This window comes from Crocodylus porosus, unplaced genomic scaffold, assembly GCF_001723895.1.
Source record: "Crocodylus porosus isolate Cpor-Errol unplaced genomic scaffold, CroPor_comp1, whole genome shotgun sequence".
Classification (NCBI taxonomy): domain Eukaryota; kingdom Metazoa; phylum Chordata; order Crocodylia; family Crocodylidae; genus Crocodylus; species Crocodylus porosus.
In genome coordinates this window covers 7,137,848-7,159,004 of record NW_017728949.1, presented here as the reverse complement: position 1 = coordinate 7,159,004, position 21,157 = coordinate 7,137,848, and the positions used below count along the sequence as shown (strand labels likewise).

At 40.6% G+C, this 21,157-nt stretch overlaps 1 protein-coding gene across 1 annotated transcript in view; it reads right to left on the bottom strand.

The window, feature by feature from the left end:
* CCNYL1 (cyclin Y like 1) overlaps positions 1-21,157 on the bottom strand; it is a 56,303-nt gene that overhangs the window by 2,511 nt on the left and 32,635 nt on the right. The window contains exons 6-10 of the mRNA XM_019553511.1: positions 20,577-20,612; positions 17,602-17,653; positions 12,501-12,620; positions 8,532-8,698; positions 2,265-2,427 (exon numbers count right to left, since the gene is read on the bottom strand). Of these exons, the coding sequence (XP_019409056.1) occupies positions 2,265-2,427; positions 8,532-8,698; positions 12,501-12,620; positions 17,602-17,653; positions 20,577-20,612 (538 nt within the window). The remainder of the gene's footprint in view (positions 1-2,264; positions 2,428-8,531; positions 8,699-12,500; positions 12,621-17,601; positions 17,654-20,576; positions 20,613-21,157) is intronic.

Sequence of the window (21,157 nt, the reverse complement as noted above, 5' to 3'; positions counted from 1 at the left end):
GACGGAGCCAGCCCAGAGCCCAAGGGCATGATATGTCCCCCCACTTCAATACAAATTTTTAATATTTGCATAGGTAGCAAAAATTTAGTAATCCAACTGCTTGAAACAAACTGCAAAATTGGTTAACTTTCTTTAGCTACTAAGGCATTGGTGTAATTTTCCAGTAGTTAGCTGCCACCAAATCTGTGGTGGAACTATGGGCTCTTCATAACGGGGCAGCCTCCCCATGTTTCTAAAACAGTTGACATGACAGGCCCTCATTTGGGACGCTCATATGCAAATGAACAAGGACGTCACTATATTTTGTATGCTGAAGCAGATTTTTCCTTCTGTGCACTCCGTTAATAATTACCACCAGCACCAGATGAACTTGCAGAGCCCTGCATTCAGGAAAAAACTTGTGCCTTCCCTTTAAGGCAGCACCCATTCTGAACAGCCCGGCATTCTGCGAGTTCAAAAGGTGAAAAGCACTTCTCAGCATGAACAAACTGCTAAGTGTATTTTAAAATAATTATTTACATTTATTTCTGTCAACCTTCTGGAGGCATTCATTTGGCTTGAGAGTGGCATTCTTTGAGACACTGGCTGCATAAGCCCCCACTACAAGGCCAGACAGAACCTCCAGCCTGTTTTAAATGCTAGCACATCAATCATCAAGAAACCTGTGTTGACATATTAAGCCTCAGTCCCCCATATGGTATACGTCATTTTTCAGTTCACTAGGATACTAATTCACTTTATATGGGCTCCCAAACTGACTTCTGTATTTCTGCCTCAAAAGGCAGGGGGGGTGGGAAGGTTAACATGAAGTTTTGCAAATGCTTCAAACAATATTTATGGCTTCATGCCACAATTTAAAAAAAAACTTACAGATACATACATACACACACGCAATTGTGAACATTGTGGCAAACCACAGCATACTGAGAACCATTCAATGACATAATATTAATACGAGACACCCACCAGCTCATGGCAAAGAAATACAGAACTGAGGCTCACATCTCTACACATCACACATTTTTACTTCAATACTGATCAACTCAATAAAAACAATTTCCTATGGAATATAAACTACACTGTAACCACATTACAAATCAGTGACACTCGTTAGCCTTAATACTACTTACTTGTCAAAGCTGAGATGGAAAGAGAACAGAAAAGCAACAGCTTTAGGTAAGGAAATGTTTAGGCACATATTGCCTATCATTTTAAAGCCTCAGTAAGCCTCCCTAAGCTTCTGGAAGAAGAAAAGCGGCCAACATGCTCTACAGGTCTTGGGGTAAATGAAAAAATAATGTAGCAAACCCCTCTTTTGATGGAAGAGGCTACAGCACTTGTTAAAGTCTACACAGGGTGGACAGGACGCAAGTAGAGACTCATATAACAGAACAGAGAGACTCATATAACAGACTGTGTTCAAGTTAGCTCAGAAAGGCTGGTGTTGCCTCTACCAGAAATTTCACCTGGAGTTTCCAGGTCTGCAAGATGATTCAAAACATTCCTCATACAGACCTATACAGTGAAAAGCAAGGCCTGTTTTAACTAAATGCACTTAAATACCAGAGAACAGGACCAGGGCCCCTGTGCAGTCAGCTTGGGACATGCGGGTGGGTGTATTTTTTTAACTAGCAAAGTTCTGCTATGTTAGTACCAGTACATGACATTCATTCTTGTGCCTCTGGCTATTTGGGATTTTTCCAAAATGTACTCTTTTATTTAATTTGGGCTGATGTTTCTTTAGAAAGGTGATTTTTTAAACTTGTGAAGTGATCTGCTACCTCCAAATGTTACATTTAATAAATCTTGATTAGGGGCATTAAAACCAGTCCTGTAAGCCAGCAGGAGCTGTGCAGGAGGCACTGTGGAAACCTGCAGCTCATCTAATTGAGAATGGTTTGATCGTAAGTGTTTGTGGTATCTTGGAAAGAAGTGACAAGGGGAAGAGACCAAGAATCTGGTACCAAAGCAGCCAAACCTGAAGTATTAAGCAGCCTACCTTACTTAAGTTCCCATAAATTAATACTCAGTTTTTAAACTAAGAACTCTACCAGACTTCTGTAGCTTCTCTTCTTCCTCCTCCTGCTCAGAGTATCTGCTTAGGCAACAAAGGTTTAAAAATGCTCACTCTTGTTAAGGGAATAAGCTCTAATGCACCAATCTAAATGCTTTTTAGTTTTGCTAATGACCATTTCATATGATTAGCAACAGATGCAGTTACTATGCAGGTACGGGGCACCCAGCTCACAGTCTCATACCATTACCTCCAGTTTCTGTGCTCGCTCTTTACTAAGAGGCTCCAACAGAAAGCTCAGGTTGTTGTCATCTGCTAAGGAGCGAAGGTCAAAGTAGTATTTGGCGTAAACACTGGCAGGAACATTGATATTAAACTGCAACAACTCCAAGAAGTGCCTTTCCATCTCATTCCTAATGAGGAAGGAAGAAACCGGAAAAAAAAAAAAAAAAAGAAAAGATAAGATTCAGCGTTTTCAACTGAGTCAAACTGAACAAAGCTCAAGCTCACTTTTAAAACCAGCAAACTTTATAAAGTCACACACATTATGTATGCTCTCTTTCAGAAAGAGGTAGATTAATTCACTAGTGTTCAAAACAAGGTTCCGCTTTTGAGTCCCAGCACCTTCAGCTTGGGGGAGAAAGGTTATTGCACTGTTGTGCACTCGCTCCGTCAACTCAGTAGGTTCATTCTTCAGAGTTCCATTAGTGCAGCTGTACAATTCATACTCCATTCTCACTCTCTCATAAGGCCCCACACTACAGCCATCAGATGAAAGGAGTGATGTACGCTGTTTATTAGCTCTGAAGAACTTGCAGACATTTTTGCCAGTCTGATAACAGGAAGGGGGTTTATTGAAGTAGACGCAGACCAACAAAAGGAGTAGGCATATCACCACGGCAACAAATGGATCTATGAAGAGCTGCTGCTATTATTTCTGAGAAAAAAGCCTCTTGAAGCAACATGGATTCATCTCCAATAAATAAATAAATAAATAAATAAGCGACATTAGGTGGGAGAAGGAATTTTCACCTCAATAGCATTAGGCAGAATAACAAAGTCCTATGTCAAAGGGCACTGTCTCTAGTTTTGACTCACTTCGCTATTTGTAGTGGGCAAAATATCTGGAGAAAAGTGGGAAGTGGCCTGTTGCATGAAAAGGCCAGGTCTGGGCTATTGTAGTGTGGTCAAGTACACCAGAAATATTTTACAGAAAAATAAACAATTTTACAAAATGAACCTTAAGTAGAAACTGGTACCTGGGATGCATGATTCAGTATAACACCAACTCTGAACAGCACTATAGTTCCCACAGATAATGGAGCTTTAATTACACAACTCAGCAGCTGTATAAATCAACTGTTTTCAAACTGCAGTAATGATTTTTCAATGCTAAGTTGTTCTTGCTCTTTGGAAGCTTTTAAGATGGATGCTTCACCCACCAGAAAGGGAAAAATGCATCGAGGAATCATTCAGGTTGTGTCTTGTGCTGGATGGCTAGTCTCATAATGTGAACAGCAGCTTTGTATTGTTTCTAGCAGGGTGGACTCAAGGCCCATTGAACCTATTGCCAAAATTAATTTCCTGTTCATATGGTCATAAGCCTATAGAAATGTAAATCAGATAATGTTTTGATGATCAGCTGATCAGGCCTTGATTTATCCCATGAATAAATGCTCTTCACCACCCCTTTTGTACTTGCCACACTAATACATTTTAATTCTGCAAAAACACAATACTTCATAGGATTAACAAGTCTATTAATAGGGTTTAAAAATCCAGCAAAAGCATAATGCCCATGTGTTTTGTGCTGTATTTACAAACATATGTAGCCAAAAGAATGAACAGCATGTGCCCTCTTTCATGCAATCATTGGATTAGCAGCTGCACAGTTAATTTTTTTTAGTAATTATGGATGCACTCCATCAAAGCAGGCAAGTTTCTGACAAACAAGGACTTCGAAATATCCATTTAATTTCCTTTGGTTTTTCAATTAGAAAGCCATTTTCTTAACTGCCTTAGGTGCAAACTTTATTTTGGTGGGGGGGGGGTGAAGAGGCATAAAACAACAAGCAGAAGGTTGATGTTTTGGTCAAATTGCCTCCTATCAACCTTTCCCATCAAAATTTTGCTTATGGACCCTTTATAAAGATCATTATAACTTTCCCCCAAAATTTAATTTTCCTACCAGATTCAACAGCTGGGACCCCAAAGACTGTAAAATCCAGTAAAATTAAAAGCACATTGGTAGAGTTAAGAGAAGGGGAAAAAAATATTTCATCAATATCCCTTCTGTTGTGGCTCTTTTTATTTAAGTTTGCACAAAGCTGAAAGCAAAGTGAAGTACCCCTCATCAGTTCTGCAGTTAGCATTCCCAAGTAAGTAGGGACCGAAGGATCCATCACTATCTTGGACAGCAGAGGAAGCCCAGGCAACACAAACAGTTACTTCTTACACCTGCACAAAGCCTTACCTCTGTCTGCGCACAAAATCTGTCTGTAAGAGTGGAAAAGGGTCCATGGAGTGTGTGGCCCCAGGGGCGATGGCTCACCCTGGTGTGGCCCCAGCTGATATGGCCCCCGCCTGTGTGACAGCTGGACAGCCCTCATCAATAACCAACTTAATGCTTTCTACAAAGCTGTTTCCAACAGAAGAACGTGACCAATTTTTTAAAGTCTTTTTTCCAAGCACTTCCCTCAGCAGGATTACCATGCTGATTCCTCCCATCAGGAAAGTAATTTAAAAATACAGCAGCTAAGCTGGTAATTAAAAGGACGCTGTCAGACCAAATTGGGCCTAAATTAAGTTTTGTTGGCTTTGGGAGTGGTTTCCTAAAGGTGCAGACCATTTTATGCAGTGCAATGACTCTTGGATTTATGTTTCTGCATGAACTCCAAAGCTCGGAGATTTATGCATGGGAACTCCAAAGCTCGGAGATCTTCTAGGTCCAGCAAAAGACAGCAGTGAACAAAACAAAACAAAAAAAATAAAACCTTCTCCTAAAGTACTTCAAACCAACACACGCAGCTACCAACACCTTTTCATCAAAAGGTGTAAACACTTCTGCATGCACAAGGTATTTCTCTAGGACACTGCCTTGGTAAGATCACAGAGCTTTCAACTACACACAGGAGAACACTGAAAAATAAATACTGCTACTGTTTCAATAAAACTGACTTTGGCAGGGTGATGTAGACACCTAACTGGCTGCAGATATTTTCAGCACTAGTTCAATTTGATTTGTTCCAAAGAAAGGTAGAGAAGCCAAAAACAGCACTGGCAACCACCATTAAGGGAGTGCTTTGGGTGCCGAATATGACATGCATTTTATTGAGAAGACAGTCTCTCTCAACCATTTTCAATATTCTCTTTTTCATAAGGCACAACTAAATTAAGGAGGAGGAAAACTCAGCCTCTGGTATTCTTGAAAAATAATCTTGTGTGAAATCCTGCAGAACAGATAGTTGCACTTAAGTCCTAGCTTGATCCTGAACAGAAGGAATAACATTTAGTGAAGATATGAAAAATACAAATCTACCAATCAACTGTTAACACCTGGAAGAGTTTAAACTATTGTTTGGATGAGGCACCAAATCCAGTATGATGTTTACTAGATCCATAAAACATCTGTGCACACACCACCTCCTTAGTACTTATGGTACATCCATAAACTAACTAATGGAGAGGCATGGGAAACTCAAGATTAGCTAACAGAATAATGAAAATTTCTGATAGCTGTATGTTTCTTAATACTAGTCTCTAAATTGCTACCCTTAAAAAAGGCAGGTGGGGAAGACAGCGAGAGATCTTTCCAAACCAAGGACTCATGCCTTACACAAACTGTTCACTACATGTTTAGGATGTCTTTGGGATAACTAAGTATATGAATTAAAAAACAAACAAACGGGTAAGACCAGGCTGGCCAAACAACTCAGCATAAGAACCAGGACTTAATGGAGAAGGTGATGAGACAATGCTAGGATGCTTGGGCAGAATGTACATGTTCCCTACCACCTTTAGGTAGAATACATGCATATCAACTTACCAAGCCCCACAATCTGGAGCCTGATTTGTGTTATGGATGGTCCCTAAACTAACGGACTTAATTTTCAAACCTATGAAGAGTGAAGCCAGAAAGCGTACTATGGAAGACATATGAACGTGAAAAAGAGGCGCATGAAATGCTAAATATTCTAGGAGAGAGATTAGTTGCCTTTGTCTCACCCAGCAGAGATACTTTGTGTCAGAAAAGCCCCCCTCCAGACTCAATGTCCAAAATTCTCTAAAATCTTTGAAACTGCTACCTTCTTCCCAAACAAGTATTGCAGGCTTCTGAGAGCTGAAGCAGCAAGATTACCAGAGTGCTAATCTGTACATTTATTCTTAAAATTACAGTATAAAGTGAGCAAAAGAATCTTAGGCAACAATGCCACCAACTGGGGATGGGTTGTGAGGAAGGAAAAGGCACCAGACCTCTATTTCAGAGCATGCAATGCTTCCACAGCAGTAGAAACTAGATCTCAAGACATTGCAACAATAAAGTACTTCAAACCAGAACAACACAGGTCATTCAAACAAAAATACCACAGGGCTGATCTATGCTTCCTGATGACTAAACTAAATGAAGGTTTTGACCTGTTACTTGCTGGAGTGGACAGCAACATGGACAAATGCACACCTGTCTTGATAGTCCAGGAAAATAAATCTCAAGTGCCAGTAGTTAGCAAGATGATTTGGGGTGTTCCAGGGACAGCAATGCTGGTGCTCTTGCTAGGTCCCACTGGCATCTTGTTCATTTCTGCTCCTACTGATGGGCAAGCATCCAAAATGTTGAGTGACCAACTGACTATCTGACCATTTACCCTGGACCCTTCCAAGGCAAAGCTTTTAAAAAATATCTTCCAAGTCGTCTTTACTCATGACTCAAAAGAAATGTGTGAAATCAGAACAGCTTCAGATCCTCAGACCAGGACCCAACTGTCTGAGGAAACTTCCTTGTGCAAGCTGTCACAGCACTAGCAATAATCCGTCTTTAGAAACATAAAAAATGACGTTTACCTGCAAGGACATGACGCAACTGCTCAGAACAATATAACCCCTCCAAACTTATCACTATGTCATTCATTTCCCTCTCCACTTGACCTACTGTGTAAGCACAAAGAACTAGAAGAGGTGATGCTTTATGAGACAGCATGAACTGGGACAGTCAAAGATAAAGAGACAGTAACCAATGTAATAGAACCAAAGGTTTCCTAAAACTTACAGCTGAAGTACATGAGGTATGTAATGAACAGGCAGAATGAACAGTCAGACTAAGCAGCTGGTTATACTGATCCAGGAAGTGCTTTCAAGAACTCATCTGAGAGGGAAAGGAAGTAGGCAACACTTGGGAAGTGTCTACATTAGCAGCAGATGTCTGCTGTTCAGATCTGTTGCACAAAATAGCTCTGTACTTTGAGCTTGGGATGTTCCCGAGCATACTGGGAATACAGACCCAAGACAGAAATCACAATTCATTTCAGGAGCTTATAAAAACCCAAGCTAAAAAGGCATCCCCAAGTATTTCATTTAAAATTTCATCTTAATAGACGCAAAGGAATCCTTGGAAAAAAATCACTTTCAGATTTTGATTGGTACAGTACAGCAATGACATTCATGAGGTAATAAAAAAATAAAAATAGCAAACTGATAGTGTGAAAGAAAAGCTGGGAGTGGGCAACACAAATTAGTATAGGTTATTATTAACTTCAATATGTAAGTCACTAGAAACAAGTACAGGTTTCCCTCACTTTATGCTGTACATGCGTTCCTGGAAAAAAACACTCAACCCAAATTCACATAAAGGGAACCCACTTTCCAATGTAACAAATAGGGATATGTTCCAAAGCCACGACTGTACTGACCCCCAGACCCATCTCTACCACTTTTACAAGACAATTTTGGTACTCACCGACAGCAGACAGTACACAGAAGCACAGGATGGCGGTGAATGTTTAGTTGGTGTGAAGAGAGGGTGGTGAAGGCTTCATTGATGGATCAGGAAGAGGGGTAGGTGATAAGCTAGTGGGACACTGAAACCATAATGGGGATGGCAACTACAGAAACACGTGTTGCAGACAACGAACGAGGAGCACAGATCCACACAGGAGACTATTTTGGTGCGTGTCACTCCCACAATGCAGCTGACTATGGGCTGCCACCACACTGATTGCATAAGTGTGAATTTACCTCGCATATAATGAATTTTTTATATAAAGAGGGTCATCGCATAAGAGTGAATTTGCACTTACGGAGCCTGCATAAAGTGAGGGAACTCTGTATAGGATTTATTTCCATAAGAGAGTTTCTGCTAGCTGCCCTGTTAGGTAATTCTCTTGCTTTAAAAAGCAATGGAAACCCAACAACAAACTATTTCAGTTCTGTGTACTGAGCATCAGTCTTAGAATGGACCACTTGACTAGATCTCCAAAAATGATGTTTGAAAAGAGCAGCAAATTGATGACATCTTGCAACTTACATGTCCTCAACCGTAATGTCCTTTAATATTTGGCAGTAATCCACATTCCATACAGCCTGATCATCCCAAACTTTAGAAGCCAGCAGAATAGCTCCTAGAACTATTCTTTTCCAGTTACTAGGACAGATGTCAATCTCCGCATAGGTTAAGAGTCTTTCCAAGTAAACCTACAAAAAGAGAACTGATCTTAGACATCTTTGATCTCAGTCAATGACTGTTAAGAACTCAAACCGATGTTCTCATCTGATTTAACTAATATTCATTCATTTATCAGAGTAAGCCATCAGTGACTATTACTTGGTTTTAAAATTTAGAATTTAAAAAAAGTTACATAAATCCATGTCAATGGAAGTCATAAAGAGAGAGCTATCTTAAAACATACTATAAAGTTCTTGAATTTCTAGTAACTTCTGCTGTACCAGTGAAAAACTGAACTCAAGTCAATTATTGGAAATATCAGATTTTTCATAACTGAACATCTGTGACTACTAACCACTCATCCCTAAAACTCTCTCTCATCATGGATCAGCTGCAGCATTTGAAGCAAGACAGGAAGAACTAGTCTGAACCATGGTCTGTTCTTAGGCAGATGTGTTGCATGTTTTTTAAAATCACACAAGTCCTTAGATGGTTTGTATGAAACAGACTAAGCCACCACCACCCAACCCTTTGGCAGTTGAGCTACCTCGTGTATCAGCTTGCTGCACTCAGAGACAGGTGGTGAAAAATCCTCAGATAAAAGCCTACAGTTTCAAGGTATTTTGTTTCCCTCATATGGTTTCCAGGCCCAACCAGCCCATGAAGCTTGAATCTCTATTGCTTCCTGACAAAATTTCTCTATCTTTATACACACAGGTTTATTACAGTTACATGTGCTAAGCAACAGACAAATACATATATATATTTTTTAATTAAAAAAATAAATATGTGGCATTATAAAAATGTTTTATAAAAAATAAAAAACACTACTTTTTTAATACAAAAAGGCATATTATTTAAAATGTTCCATTCACAAGCAGGTACAGGAATCTGGAGGCAACTCTAGCTGACCAACCTTAGTACTACCCTTTGCATTCACCAGGCTTTTTGAATGATAAAGATAACTAGGTACCATACTTACTAACTTTTGTTTCTATTATAGTCTCAGATTGGACTCTCTAGGAGTTTTTCTATAGGTAACAGAGCCATCTAGTGGCTGAAATCCACTTTAAAGAAAAAAAGAAACCCACAAGCCACTCATTTCCTTAATGTTATTTTTCTAACAACTTTGTGACCTTGGGCAAGCTGTTCAGAACAAGAATCTTGTTTTGCAAAACTGCTTGCATGCTTTACTCAAGCAAAGCAAAACAAGAATCTATTCACATCTATGAATCTATGAAGAATGTAGTTATTCAGCCTTCTCGATCACTATTTTTAAAAGTCAAATTATGAAATAAAGAGGTTCTCTCTTTTCCTATACTTTCTTTTTTGGTTATATTTTTTTTCCTTCTCTACTCATCTTTTGAACTATATTTATCTTCAGGAGTAAGAGAAATCAAAATTAATCTAGCAGATGACTGAAGCCCAAATTCTCAATACAGAATTTTTTAAAGAAAAGAGTGTTTTTTTGGATATTCTGTATCTCTTCAGTTCCTCCACCTAATCTACTTTTTGAAGTTGTTCAGCAAGATACAATGAAATGTATGCCTTTGTTGTTAATTTAGTTCTAAACACAGTCACATACCTTGAAAAAAAGATTCTACCTAAGACTAAATTTTATGAGGATGTTAAAATAGCAGGAGGTGGTCTAAGAGTGCAAGGGCAAGAAGTTTCTCAGTAGAGTACTGTTGCTTGACCCTTTGGCAGCTGTGTTTTATTTAGACTCTGACTAAAAGGTCCCATCTACATATTATACATAAGGCATGGTTAACCAGTTTATCACCAGGCAACATGTTCAATCAATTAATCGTAGGATAAAAAGAGAAATAAGTTAAAAAGTTACTCCACAAAATGTGTAATGACTTTGTAGCTGCTTCCTATCAAGCCATTAATTGAACATGCAACTAGGGTCCCTGTGGCTGGAAGCCCCTGATCAGAGCTCTAAGCTAGGGGGCAGGGGGGGCCCATGGGCACCCGTGAACCTTGGAGCTCCCAGCTGATGCTGGCTTCCACCCCCATGGCTAGGAGCCCCAACAGCTAACAGGGATCCCACCCCAGCGGCATCCCATGCAACACCACAGCTGAGGCACTATGTCAGCTGTGGTCTCATTGCTATGGGGACCCCTGTGGCTGGAAGGGGTCCTAGTCACAGGAGTGCATGGTGAACCTCCACACCTGGGAGCCCCATTAGCTGAAGGGTCTTCCAGCCATGGGAGCCTGCTTCTTGCCAGTGCAGGGGAAGCTGGGGTCAGGCTCCCCCTGTACCAGCAATAAGGAGTGATAGAATCTGATGTGCCATTCCACAAATCACATCATGTGTGGGGCATGGCAGGAGTCATGATTGTGCAGATTCTGCATTAGATCATTGTGCCTTTACCTGCACATGTAGAAGGGCTCAAAGTAGCTGATAAGTTAGAAGCAGCCTACCTCTTCAATGGATGAAACAGAAAAGATGTTTTTTCTTTCACCCCAGGATTACCCCACTGTTTGACCTGGCTATCCATTACTATCCCTTCTTCTAACCTGCAAATTTCTGTGAGAGGCTTGCAAAACCATTTTATTCTCCTCAAACAGCCCCACTGTACCACTAGCATTGTATGCAACAGCACTATAAAATAACATGGCTAGTTTTATTGTTGCTTACAGGTTCAGATATACGAGTTCAGTGGTGCTCAACCAGATAGGCAGCACCCAGACCACCCACAGGCCATTTCTGGCTGGTGGTCCCAATCTGGCACTGGGCAGTTTTGTGAGAGCCCCACATTGTTGCACAGAGGAAAGCAGGGGGTATCCTGGCTTTAACCTGGTCCCAAAGTGCTGCATGGGGCTTGGGAATTCGGCAGCATAGGAGGGTGACCATATTTACAGCCACTGCTCCCCTGGTACCAAATTTCCTAATTTGTGGGGAGCCCTGTGGGCCCAATACCTAGGGCTGCATCTGTCCCACAGACTGGAGGCTGAGCACCCCTGTACTAGGTCTCCTGGAAAAGCCATAGGTAACCAGGGCTGCAGCTGCTTCAAATTTGCCCAATAGCACGTCAGCTACTTTAAACTTTAATTTATAAATAACATTAGCTTTTACATTTTGTAAACCTAATAACTTATATAAACACGTTGAAATGTTTGCCTGTCTCCAGGAAAACTTTCCTTTTCACCACTGATGTATTTAAGCCCTTTCTGAATATCCCACAGCAAGAAGTCTCCAGTAAAGTAGCAAATGAGAAATCTGAAAAATCTATACATGAATTCTAAATTAACATGCATAAAACCCATTCATTTTTTTCACTACAGCCACTCACTGGCTAACAACAAACCAGATATTATTACACTACTTGTACAACCTGTATGTATAGGAGCTGAATTGAAGTCCCATCTCAACTATGCTTGAGGATGCATGAAAATACCCACAACAATTACAATAAGGTCACAACTCAGTTAATACTGATTCCAATAACAAATACTCTAAGCTACATTCAAACCAGTAACCACATATCTAATTGGCAGTTCCCTGTAACCGCATTCCTCTTCATGGCAAATATGTAGCTGTTTATGGTCTAAAACAAACAAGTTTAATGGGACAAGTGATTGAGACTTGAATATTCAAGTATAGGAAAAGAACTGCATAAGTGCCTCTGGAAAGCTGTTAAAAATATTTTCTAATTTATAGTTGAACTGTAATACAGTTAATCTTTATTACCAATGCAGGCTTTCAAAGACTCCTTTTTCATCTAGTTATATTTTAGATCTGATGTAGTTTAATTTCATAAATGAAAAATAGACCTTTAAAGCTTATATTCAGAAACATATTTCCAATGACCAAGCATGTCTTACTAGTGTCACTATTGCACATTCAGCCGTCAGCTGTGCCGCACTAAAAAGTGTCCGTACAAAGCGGTAGATGTGCTTGTGATCAGGGTCATGCTTGTAGTAGTCATCTGGAACTTCTTCTCGCTGAAACAGAAAGAATGTGCAGTTACTGCAAATCTTACTTACTAAAAACTTCCACTTGCAAAAAAGAAGAAAAAAAAAAAAGGAATACAATCCTATATAAAAAGAAGTACTGGACATGGAATAGTGAGCATCCCCTATGAAAAGCAATAGTTTTATTTTTTGTAATTTGTTTTAATTCATGCTCTGCTTTTGTGAGAATGAGTTTAAATTAAAATCAGACAGCTTCCTATTATCCTGAAGATGCATTAAAGTTATATTCTTGGGGTAATTTTTATAAAGTGCATAGTTTTTGACATGCAAGAAATTTGTAAGAAAGAGTAAGTTCTCTTGTTGGCATACTAAGATTTATGTAACGTCCTTGTATATAACATCGTTTATAGATATATCACTACTACTGAAGATATCACAGCATAGTTTTACTCACCTGAATTAAATCCCCTAACACAATGGAAATTAAACTAATTTTTTGATATCCAAGGCCAACTGACAGACCCACGATCCATCTCTATATGCCACCATGGAAATTAAGTGTCATCTGTAGAATTTCTCATGTTTTTTCCAGATTTATCAGGACACACATTGTTTCACTTTGGAGAAGTTTCACACGCACATGCACGCACCTAACACTGGCTTTTGAAAAGACAAAAACTGAGAAAAATACCTCAAAAATGTTCCTCCCAGCTGAGGGGACAGTGACGGAAGAGATACTATTTTAAGTAAACTAATGTCAAAAGCATAATTATTCTTATCTTTAATGATACTGGCCATATAGGAGTCTCACTATCAATGAAAAGAAAGCTTAAGGAAACCCCCTCCAAAAAAGAATCCATGGGCACGTCCCCACATGCAGGTGTGTGCATTTGCTATGGCACAAATAGCAGCAGCACACATTTTTGCCACTGCTTTGTGCCTCAGGGCATGCTCTGGCACATGCCAAATTGTCCCAGGTGGAGCAGGGGAGGCCAGCAGCCAATCTGGCAACACTGAGCATGGTCAGCAGCCAGAGTGTGGCTCTGGACAGCCAGGCCATTTCTGGCAGCACACACTGTTGCCGTGTGTGCTGCACTTTTTTGTCACAGGTTTTTTTTAACACTGGGATTTTCCAGTGTCACATTTTGGCACCACGCTACAGCAGTGAATGGTTGCATATGTGCTGTGTGTGGTTTGCAGTGCTTCTAACACCTTTGAGCTACTGCAAACCACATGCACATGCTCGTCTGGACACACCCCAGGGGCGCATCCAGATGAGTGCTAACATGTGTTTCCCCAGCACCTTGTGCTGCTGCTGCTTGTCCCTGGGGAATGCCTGTGCCATGTGTGCTCTGGCATGTGGCAGGTTACCCTGGGTGAGGTACAGGAGGCTGGGACCAGCAACTGTGCTGGCCCCAGCAGCCTTACCTGGGGTCCTGAGGGCCTCCCAGGGCTGCAGCCATGGCAGGAAGCCTAGCTGGCAGATGAAGTGTGGCTCCAGATGGCCCAGCTCTAGTTCTGGGTGGTGCACAATGCCACCACATGTGCCACCCTGGTTTTTTCAGCATGGGTTTTTTGACCCTGGGATAAAAAAAAAAAAACTGTGGAGAATGCCTGCATGCCTGGTATGGGGGGGGGGAGGGGGCGCAGACAGCTCTACGGTGCCACATACTGCACATCTGCACTTGTCTGGACATGGCCCATAATCAAGGAGGAGCAAACTGTTTTAACAGCTTAAGTCAGGAGTTGCCAAACTACTACTATAAGACCAATAGCTACAGCAAGGTCTAAGTTAAAAGTGACAAAGCCAAAAATGAAATGATTTTAAGTAAGGGAGATGCAAGATATCAGACTAACCTCCCACATCCTGTAAGACTTTTTGAAAACTTGACCAACACCCCTAAAGGAATCTTAGTATCCCAAACTTGAGGAGGGTTGAGAGTTTGGGCTTTCATACTGAGAGAGGTTTTTCGGGATAAAATTAAAGGGCTCTCTCTCTAATGCAAACTGAAGCTAAACTGCAGTAATCATAGGATAATACTCTCATGCCTCCTCTGCATGTTCAATAGCAATAACCATATGATAGGGAAAGAGAGAACATCAAGAGCCACAACACAGCTTGCCAGCTGGATCATAATGCTGGGGCACTCAAAGCCAGACAGACATAGAACTGAGTAGTAATATAGTGCAAAGGTGTCATCAGAAGCAAGAAGACTGATGAACCTGGGTCATATCTGAAGAGCACTTAGGATTTTTTAATACATCACATGCTAAGAAAGTATGCAAATTAGAAACACAGCTGTCAGAATGATCACCAGTACTAAATGCCACACATGATACTGCATCATGTCCATACCCTCATGCATAAAAGTTTGTGCTTCTCTTGTGCCTAACAGAGAAAAATGAGAGCTTTCTCCGCAGAGGTCTGGGGGAGCTGCAAAACAAGCAGGTTCCAAAACGCAAAAAGCAGCACCTTAACTTTGAGCGCTAAGCTTTAATATGCTGTTCCTGAGGAAAGCCTTTAAGTGGATACCAAACCCTCAGCTGACTAACAAGGTTGCTAGATGTTTTCATGCACAGGTTCCTTGCACTCAAGATTTTAACAACTGCAAGTTAGTGAACAAATGGTTCTCCTGGGACTTCAAACAAATGATACTGGAGACTCAGCAAATGTTGGAGTTTCCGATGTTGCAATGAAACTACCTGAGCACGGTCTGTGCAACAAGTGGCACTGACACAGTCTAGATGTCTGAGTTAACTCTGACCACTGCACATGTCACTTAAAGGACCATATCTTAAACAGACTGGGAAATACCAGAAGCAGTAGCTTCAGGGAAAGTGCACAGGCAAGAAATACTCAGGTGCCTGGCATCAGAAACAACATTCAGGCCACAGCAGGATGTTACATATATGGCCTGTAGGGCAGAACTAGCCTGCAGAGCCTCTTTATGCAGTCTCCTGGGACACCAGCAGTCACCATGGCAGATTCTGGGGTCCTTTGAGCCTGCCAGACTTGGGTGTCACCAGGCCTCTTGCTTCTACTGCAGTGGCCACTGTCGCAACCCCCTACATCCTGAGCTGTATCTGGCCTTCAAGGAGCCCTATGGACTGGATCTGGTCTGGAGCCCCAAGCAAGTTTGACAATCTTAAGCCATAGAATAAGGAATCCTCAAAGGTTACTGGAGCACACCACAGTGCTGATGATCTTGATGCAGCCAATTCAGCAAGTGAGCAACAAATAATGTGACTGAAGGCAGGGAGAGTGATGGGGGAAAGAAACCCAAAAAGTCTGAGCATACTTGAAACTGGACATGATAAAAAGTCAGTAATGAATCTGTTGGTATACTTCCTTCAGGAAGGATTTGCCTTGATTTGGAGCAGCCTGCTCCTCCAAATCAAGGAGGAGCAAACTATTTTAATGGCTTAGGTCAGGAGTTGCCAAACTACAGCCCAGGTCAGATCTGGCCCACAGGCACGGGCCTGCAGCAGCCGAACTGACCCAGTTTGTATTAGAGGTGGGCAGGCACTAAGATCCAGCTGCCACTGCCACTGCTTTTCCCAGTGGCTGCACAAGTAAAGTACCCACAGTGGCACGGGAAGAGTGCCCACAGTTGGCATTTTCCCCTGTAGTTGCAGAGGGTTTTATCAGCAGTTGTTTTCCCCTGCTGCTGCAGGGATAAGCACCAGTTGTGGACACTCTCTCCATATACCACCACAGGGAAAGGTGGTGACAGTGGCTGGGTCCTAGCACCCATTACATCTGTCCATAGGAACAGAACTGAGATGCTGAGAACGGTTGACCCATCTTACAACAGGGATTCAACTCCTTTGTATTGAACACCCTTATGTATGGTATTTTTAGAAAACTCTTTCAAAATAAGTTTGATACTAGAGCTCAAAATCCAATGCTACAGATACCAACAAATACCTGTAAAATTACTTAATACAATAAAACACGACATTTGTCCTTCACTAGTCAATATATACACTGCATCAAGAGACGAGCCCAAGAGTTCTGTTTCATTGATAGACGGACTACAGTTCCCCTCTGCATCTACCTTGAAAGATGGACTGTTGTTGTTTTTATTATAAAGATGCAGCTCCTAGCACAATGCGGTCCTTTCTAGGCAGCCTACATGATACCAGAAAGAAACTGTAACACTTAAGTTACATGAACTCTAACACTTAATTTTAGCATCTGGCAGATAAATTAACCATCATCTGCTTAAAACATTTGAACTATAACAGGCTCAACTAAATTCATTCCTGACAAAAATGAGTAAATGGCCAGGACTCTGCAAGGCAGTCATAAACCTGACACCACTCAACAACTACCCACAGAAAGCACACAGCCTTAAGCTAGACTCTATTATTAGATTTTGCACCTTAAAGATTGTATAAACAGGACTGTAATTATAGACTAACAACATGGTGAATCTCCCACACTACAAGGTAAGAAGCACTAAGTGTATTTACATTAACGAATTTGAAAAGGCAAAATTTTAAAAAGGCCAGACTCACTGTCTCCTGCTTTGTGCAACGCTTCATACACCATTTACTCCTATTTACAGCCACTTAAAAGTAGACATATAGGTTTTCAAGGCAATACATGTCTTTCTAAATGACTAGGAAACCAACTGCATGGCATAAAGTAGCACTAAAACAGACAGGAGGAAAATGGCAAGGAAAAAAAAAAAGTGTGGAAGCAACATCTTAAGCCCCTAAATATCAAACCTTCATTATATTGCATTTTCTTTCATCTTACTCTACAGATACCAAATGAAAAGGGAACGACAGCACATGATATGCAAATTTCTTCAGGAACTAACTGGCTTCTGAAGGTCAGAAGAGATAGTCATGTCTTTGGCGAACTGAGTACAGAGTAATTAAAAAAAAAAAGGAAGATTTTACTCTTTGGACCTGGATACTAATCCATGCTCTCTCTCACATGCAAGACAAATCAAGGTAAAAACACAGAACTAAAAAGAAAGACTCAAGAGATGGCACTTACTGTAAGAGGATGTGATTTTTCATCAAAAATATCCAATGATCTGTCTGAATCTCTATAAAATAAAGAGTACATGTTTTACCAACAGGGATTAGTTATTGATGGTGTACAGCATCTCTTACTAAGCTATTCACTCTATTAAAAGGGGATTACAGGTACATTTTATAGTTTCAATTCTTTTCCTGAAATCTAGAGCTAGGTTTTGCTGCATTCCCTTAAGACCAATTATGAAATCTGCCACAACCAAAAGTGTTTAATAAGTAGAAGAGAGTAAACCACTAGCTCAACACTCAAAAGTTAGTCAGGCATCTAAAATATAAGTACTATAGGCAACTTAATAAAGTCGCCAATATTTTTTTTCTGCAGATATATTCACTAAAGGAAATCTTCATTCTGAAGATTACAAAAGGGTTCATTAAGGTAACAAATGCTATCAAATAGTTGAATATGATTTTAAATCCATGCTGCAGCTAACGATAAAAGCCATGAGTGCCAAACCCTTGTAGCACATTTCCAACAGAACCGCAGCTCCATTTTCAATTAAAGAAACAGTGTTAATTATCTACATAAATGAAACATGAGTTAATCACATTGTAAATTCCTACAGGTAGTTTTTCCATAATGTAACTACTCAAGACCCACCCCAGATGAAAAAAGATAACATTGCTAGTCAAAGTCAGCACTAAGGTAGCAAAATGCTTGCTTCCTCTATAATTTTGCATTGAGATGGCTAACTTAAGGTAGCTATCGTGATATCAAAACTTTGCAATAAAGTTACAATCTGTGATATGGGATTGTTAGAGCAGTGGTTCTTGACTTTGAGTCTAACAAGGGATGCCTTGACCCTAATGAAGAATATGCCAGCTCTTAGCTTTCACTGCTTTCTTGGCTATGGAAAAAAAAGGAACAATTCTGCTGTGGCAAAGAACTCAGAAAGACCACACAGCAGGTCAGACTTTTGACACTATGGATTATCTGGGTTTATCTTGTTGATCATATAGAGAGGGAGTCAGTCAAGCTAATCTGAAGGCAGGCAGAAGGCAGGGCAGGGCAACACCTTAGAGACTTGTTAAAAATGCATAAGCCTTTGCAGACAACAGCCTAACTTCATCATTCATTTTTTACCACCTGACAAAGTAGGCTGTTGCCAATGAAAACGTCTGCATTTCTGAACACATTCTGAACAAGTCCAAGGCAGTGATTCTTAACCAGGGTGCCAGGAAGTGTAAGGAGATGAGCAGAAAACAGGCTGAGGCTTCAGGTGCGAGGAGACAAGCAGATAAGGGTAGACTCAAGATCCCCTGTCTAGCTGCTCCCCAGCCCTCACTGCCTGACCCCTCTGCAAGGAGGTAAGCCACATGGATAAATTAGTATTTCAACTGGGCTGCTGTTCAAAATGACACGTTTTGGAGGGAGTGCCTTGAGGCTGATGAGGGGTGCCTAGAGTCTAAAAATGTTGAGAATCTCTGCTCAGGGGTACTACCCTGCTCCATCTTGGGAATCATGTACAGTTGTTTGCAGGCCAAATAGCGCTTAACACCGAATGGTATCCTAGGATGCCACAAGATTCTTTAACGGGTAAAGCAGCGCCCTGATTGAGAAACACTGCCTTGGAGCTCCTTCAGGAGTACAATCTGGCTCCAACCTCCTTGAAAAAACAAAGGTGGAGTCCTGAATGTTTTAAATATACAGTTTAGGATATGTTGGCCTTCAAAATCAAACCTCTGGCTCTCCACGGTTTAAAAATCAGCAATCTAACTGCAGCCAACTTGTCTATATTAAAGTTACCATGCTATCAAACATGTCAAATAGCATCTTTATCCCCCTGCCCCTCCATGAATTTTTGTTTTAAAACATTTTAGTTTCAATAAATTGGCTCCTTATAGAAAAGTTCATGCCTGCTCTGAGGTCTTTACTCTATTTAGATTTGTCTTGCCTATGCAAAGTGTGTTGGTACATGTTATAACACAGGTTGACACAATACCTCAAATCCAAAGCCTTAAACATCTTCATAGATCCTAAACCACAATAGGTTCAAATCAAGTCTAATGTTTAAAGCACAGCCCTTCTTGCCCAACAAAAAGGACTGTCCTCCTTTACCAAAAACAGCAAAAACTGGAGTGTGGCAGTTGAGATTAAAGGCATCTTTACTTTCTACTAACCTTCTCCCTAGTGGGGCTGCCTATCCCTCACCCTTAGAATATGCTCACACTGAAGTCTAGAGAGGCTAGACTGGACATTTCCTAACATCTGTTGTTTGCCCTACAGACTAGTTTTTTCAGGACAGCTAATGTCAGTAGGAATTATTAGTGAACACTGGGCTCAGTGCTAGAGAAGATAACTCCGAAGAGGTATCTCAGTTAAGGGGACATTGCTGGAATCCCTCTGCCCACAGCTGTTATGACTGCTCACAAATTAAAGAAGTCAGGGTCCTTGTATTCTATTCTTACTATTCCCACTTTCTAAACCTTGAATGGGACTTGCAACTAAAATTAAGTGGAAAAAGTTTTACAAGCCTCAATATTCATTTCTCAATTCAAAGATTATTATGCTACCTCTTAAACAATTAGGTCTTACAACTTGAGGCAATTCATACATGGATCTATAGGATACAGAACACAGGAAAAAGTTCTCCTAGATTCACCTAATTACACACAATTCATTCAGGAGGGAGTAAGACAAAACCTAACTTAAATACTAGTTTGGGCACATATTCAGAAAGGTTTCCCGTTTTTGTTAACATTTTGTTCTTCACCTTTGATGTTATGTTGAACACAGACCTGGTTTTAGAGAAGGTCAGTGAATGACACCAACAAGCAGAGGGAAAGCATGGGGGGGGGCCTTCAATGAACTATAAAGCTACCAACACAAAACTATTAGCTATTAAACCAAAGGTAACTCAAATTATTTAGTCATAACTGACTCAATTACAGGACAGTTATTTTACTTAACAAGAGACAGATCTTGAGGGTACTTACCTGTTCTTTATGTGGTAGTATATTGCTAGTGTCACACTGAAAGGAAAGCAGATGGGAAAAGAGAAGATAATGTCATTTTACTGAAGCATATTCTGTGCATTCCATCTTGACACATATGCTGCAGCTAAGGAGAGAAACTTACTGCAAACCATTTACAGCTTGAGCCATTGCTGAAGTTAAAATGAAATAGGCTTCCTAACCTACCTAAACCATTTTTGACACAAGCTCCCTGATCCCTCAGTTCTGATGTTTGCAAAAGTGAACAGATATTAGCCAGAACAGATATCACTCAATTGGTTAAACTCACTTGAAATGCTGTGTGTATGTGTGTGCATATTCATATATCCTCTCATCTCATCCAAGAAGTAAAGTGAAGTGCACAGATTAAATGCATGCTTGTTTAATCGAGGAAAGAGGGGGAGCTTAAGATTCAAAAAGTCAAAAAACAACTGACTCACAAGGGTTCAATATTTTCTTTAAACCTTTATGGTAAATGCAGTTTATAGTTTGAAATATCTGTCCTTTATGCCAATCAAGAAGCAGCCAGTCAATAATGGCATTTGGAGTACAGTGACAAGAGA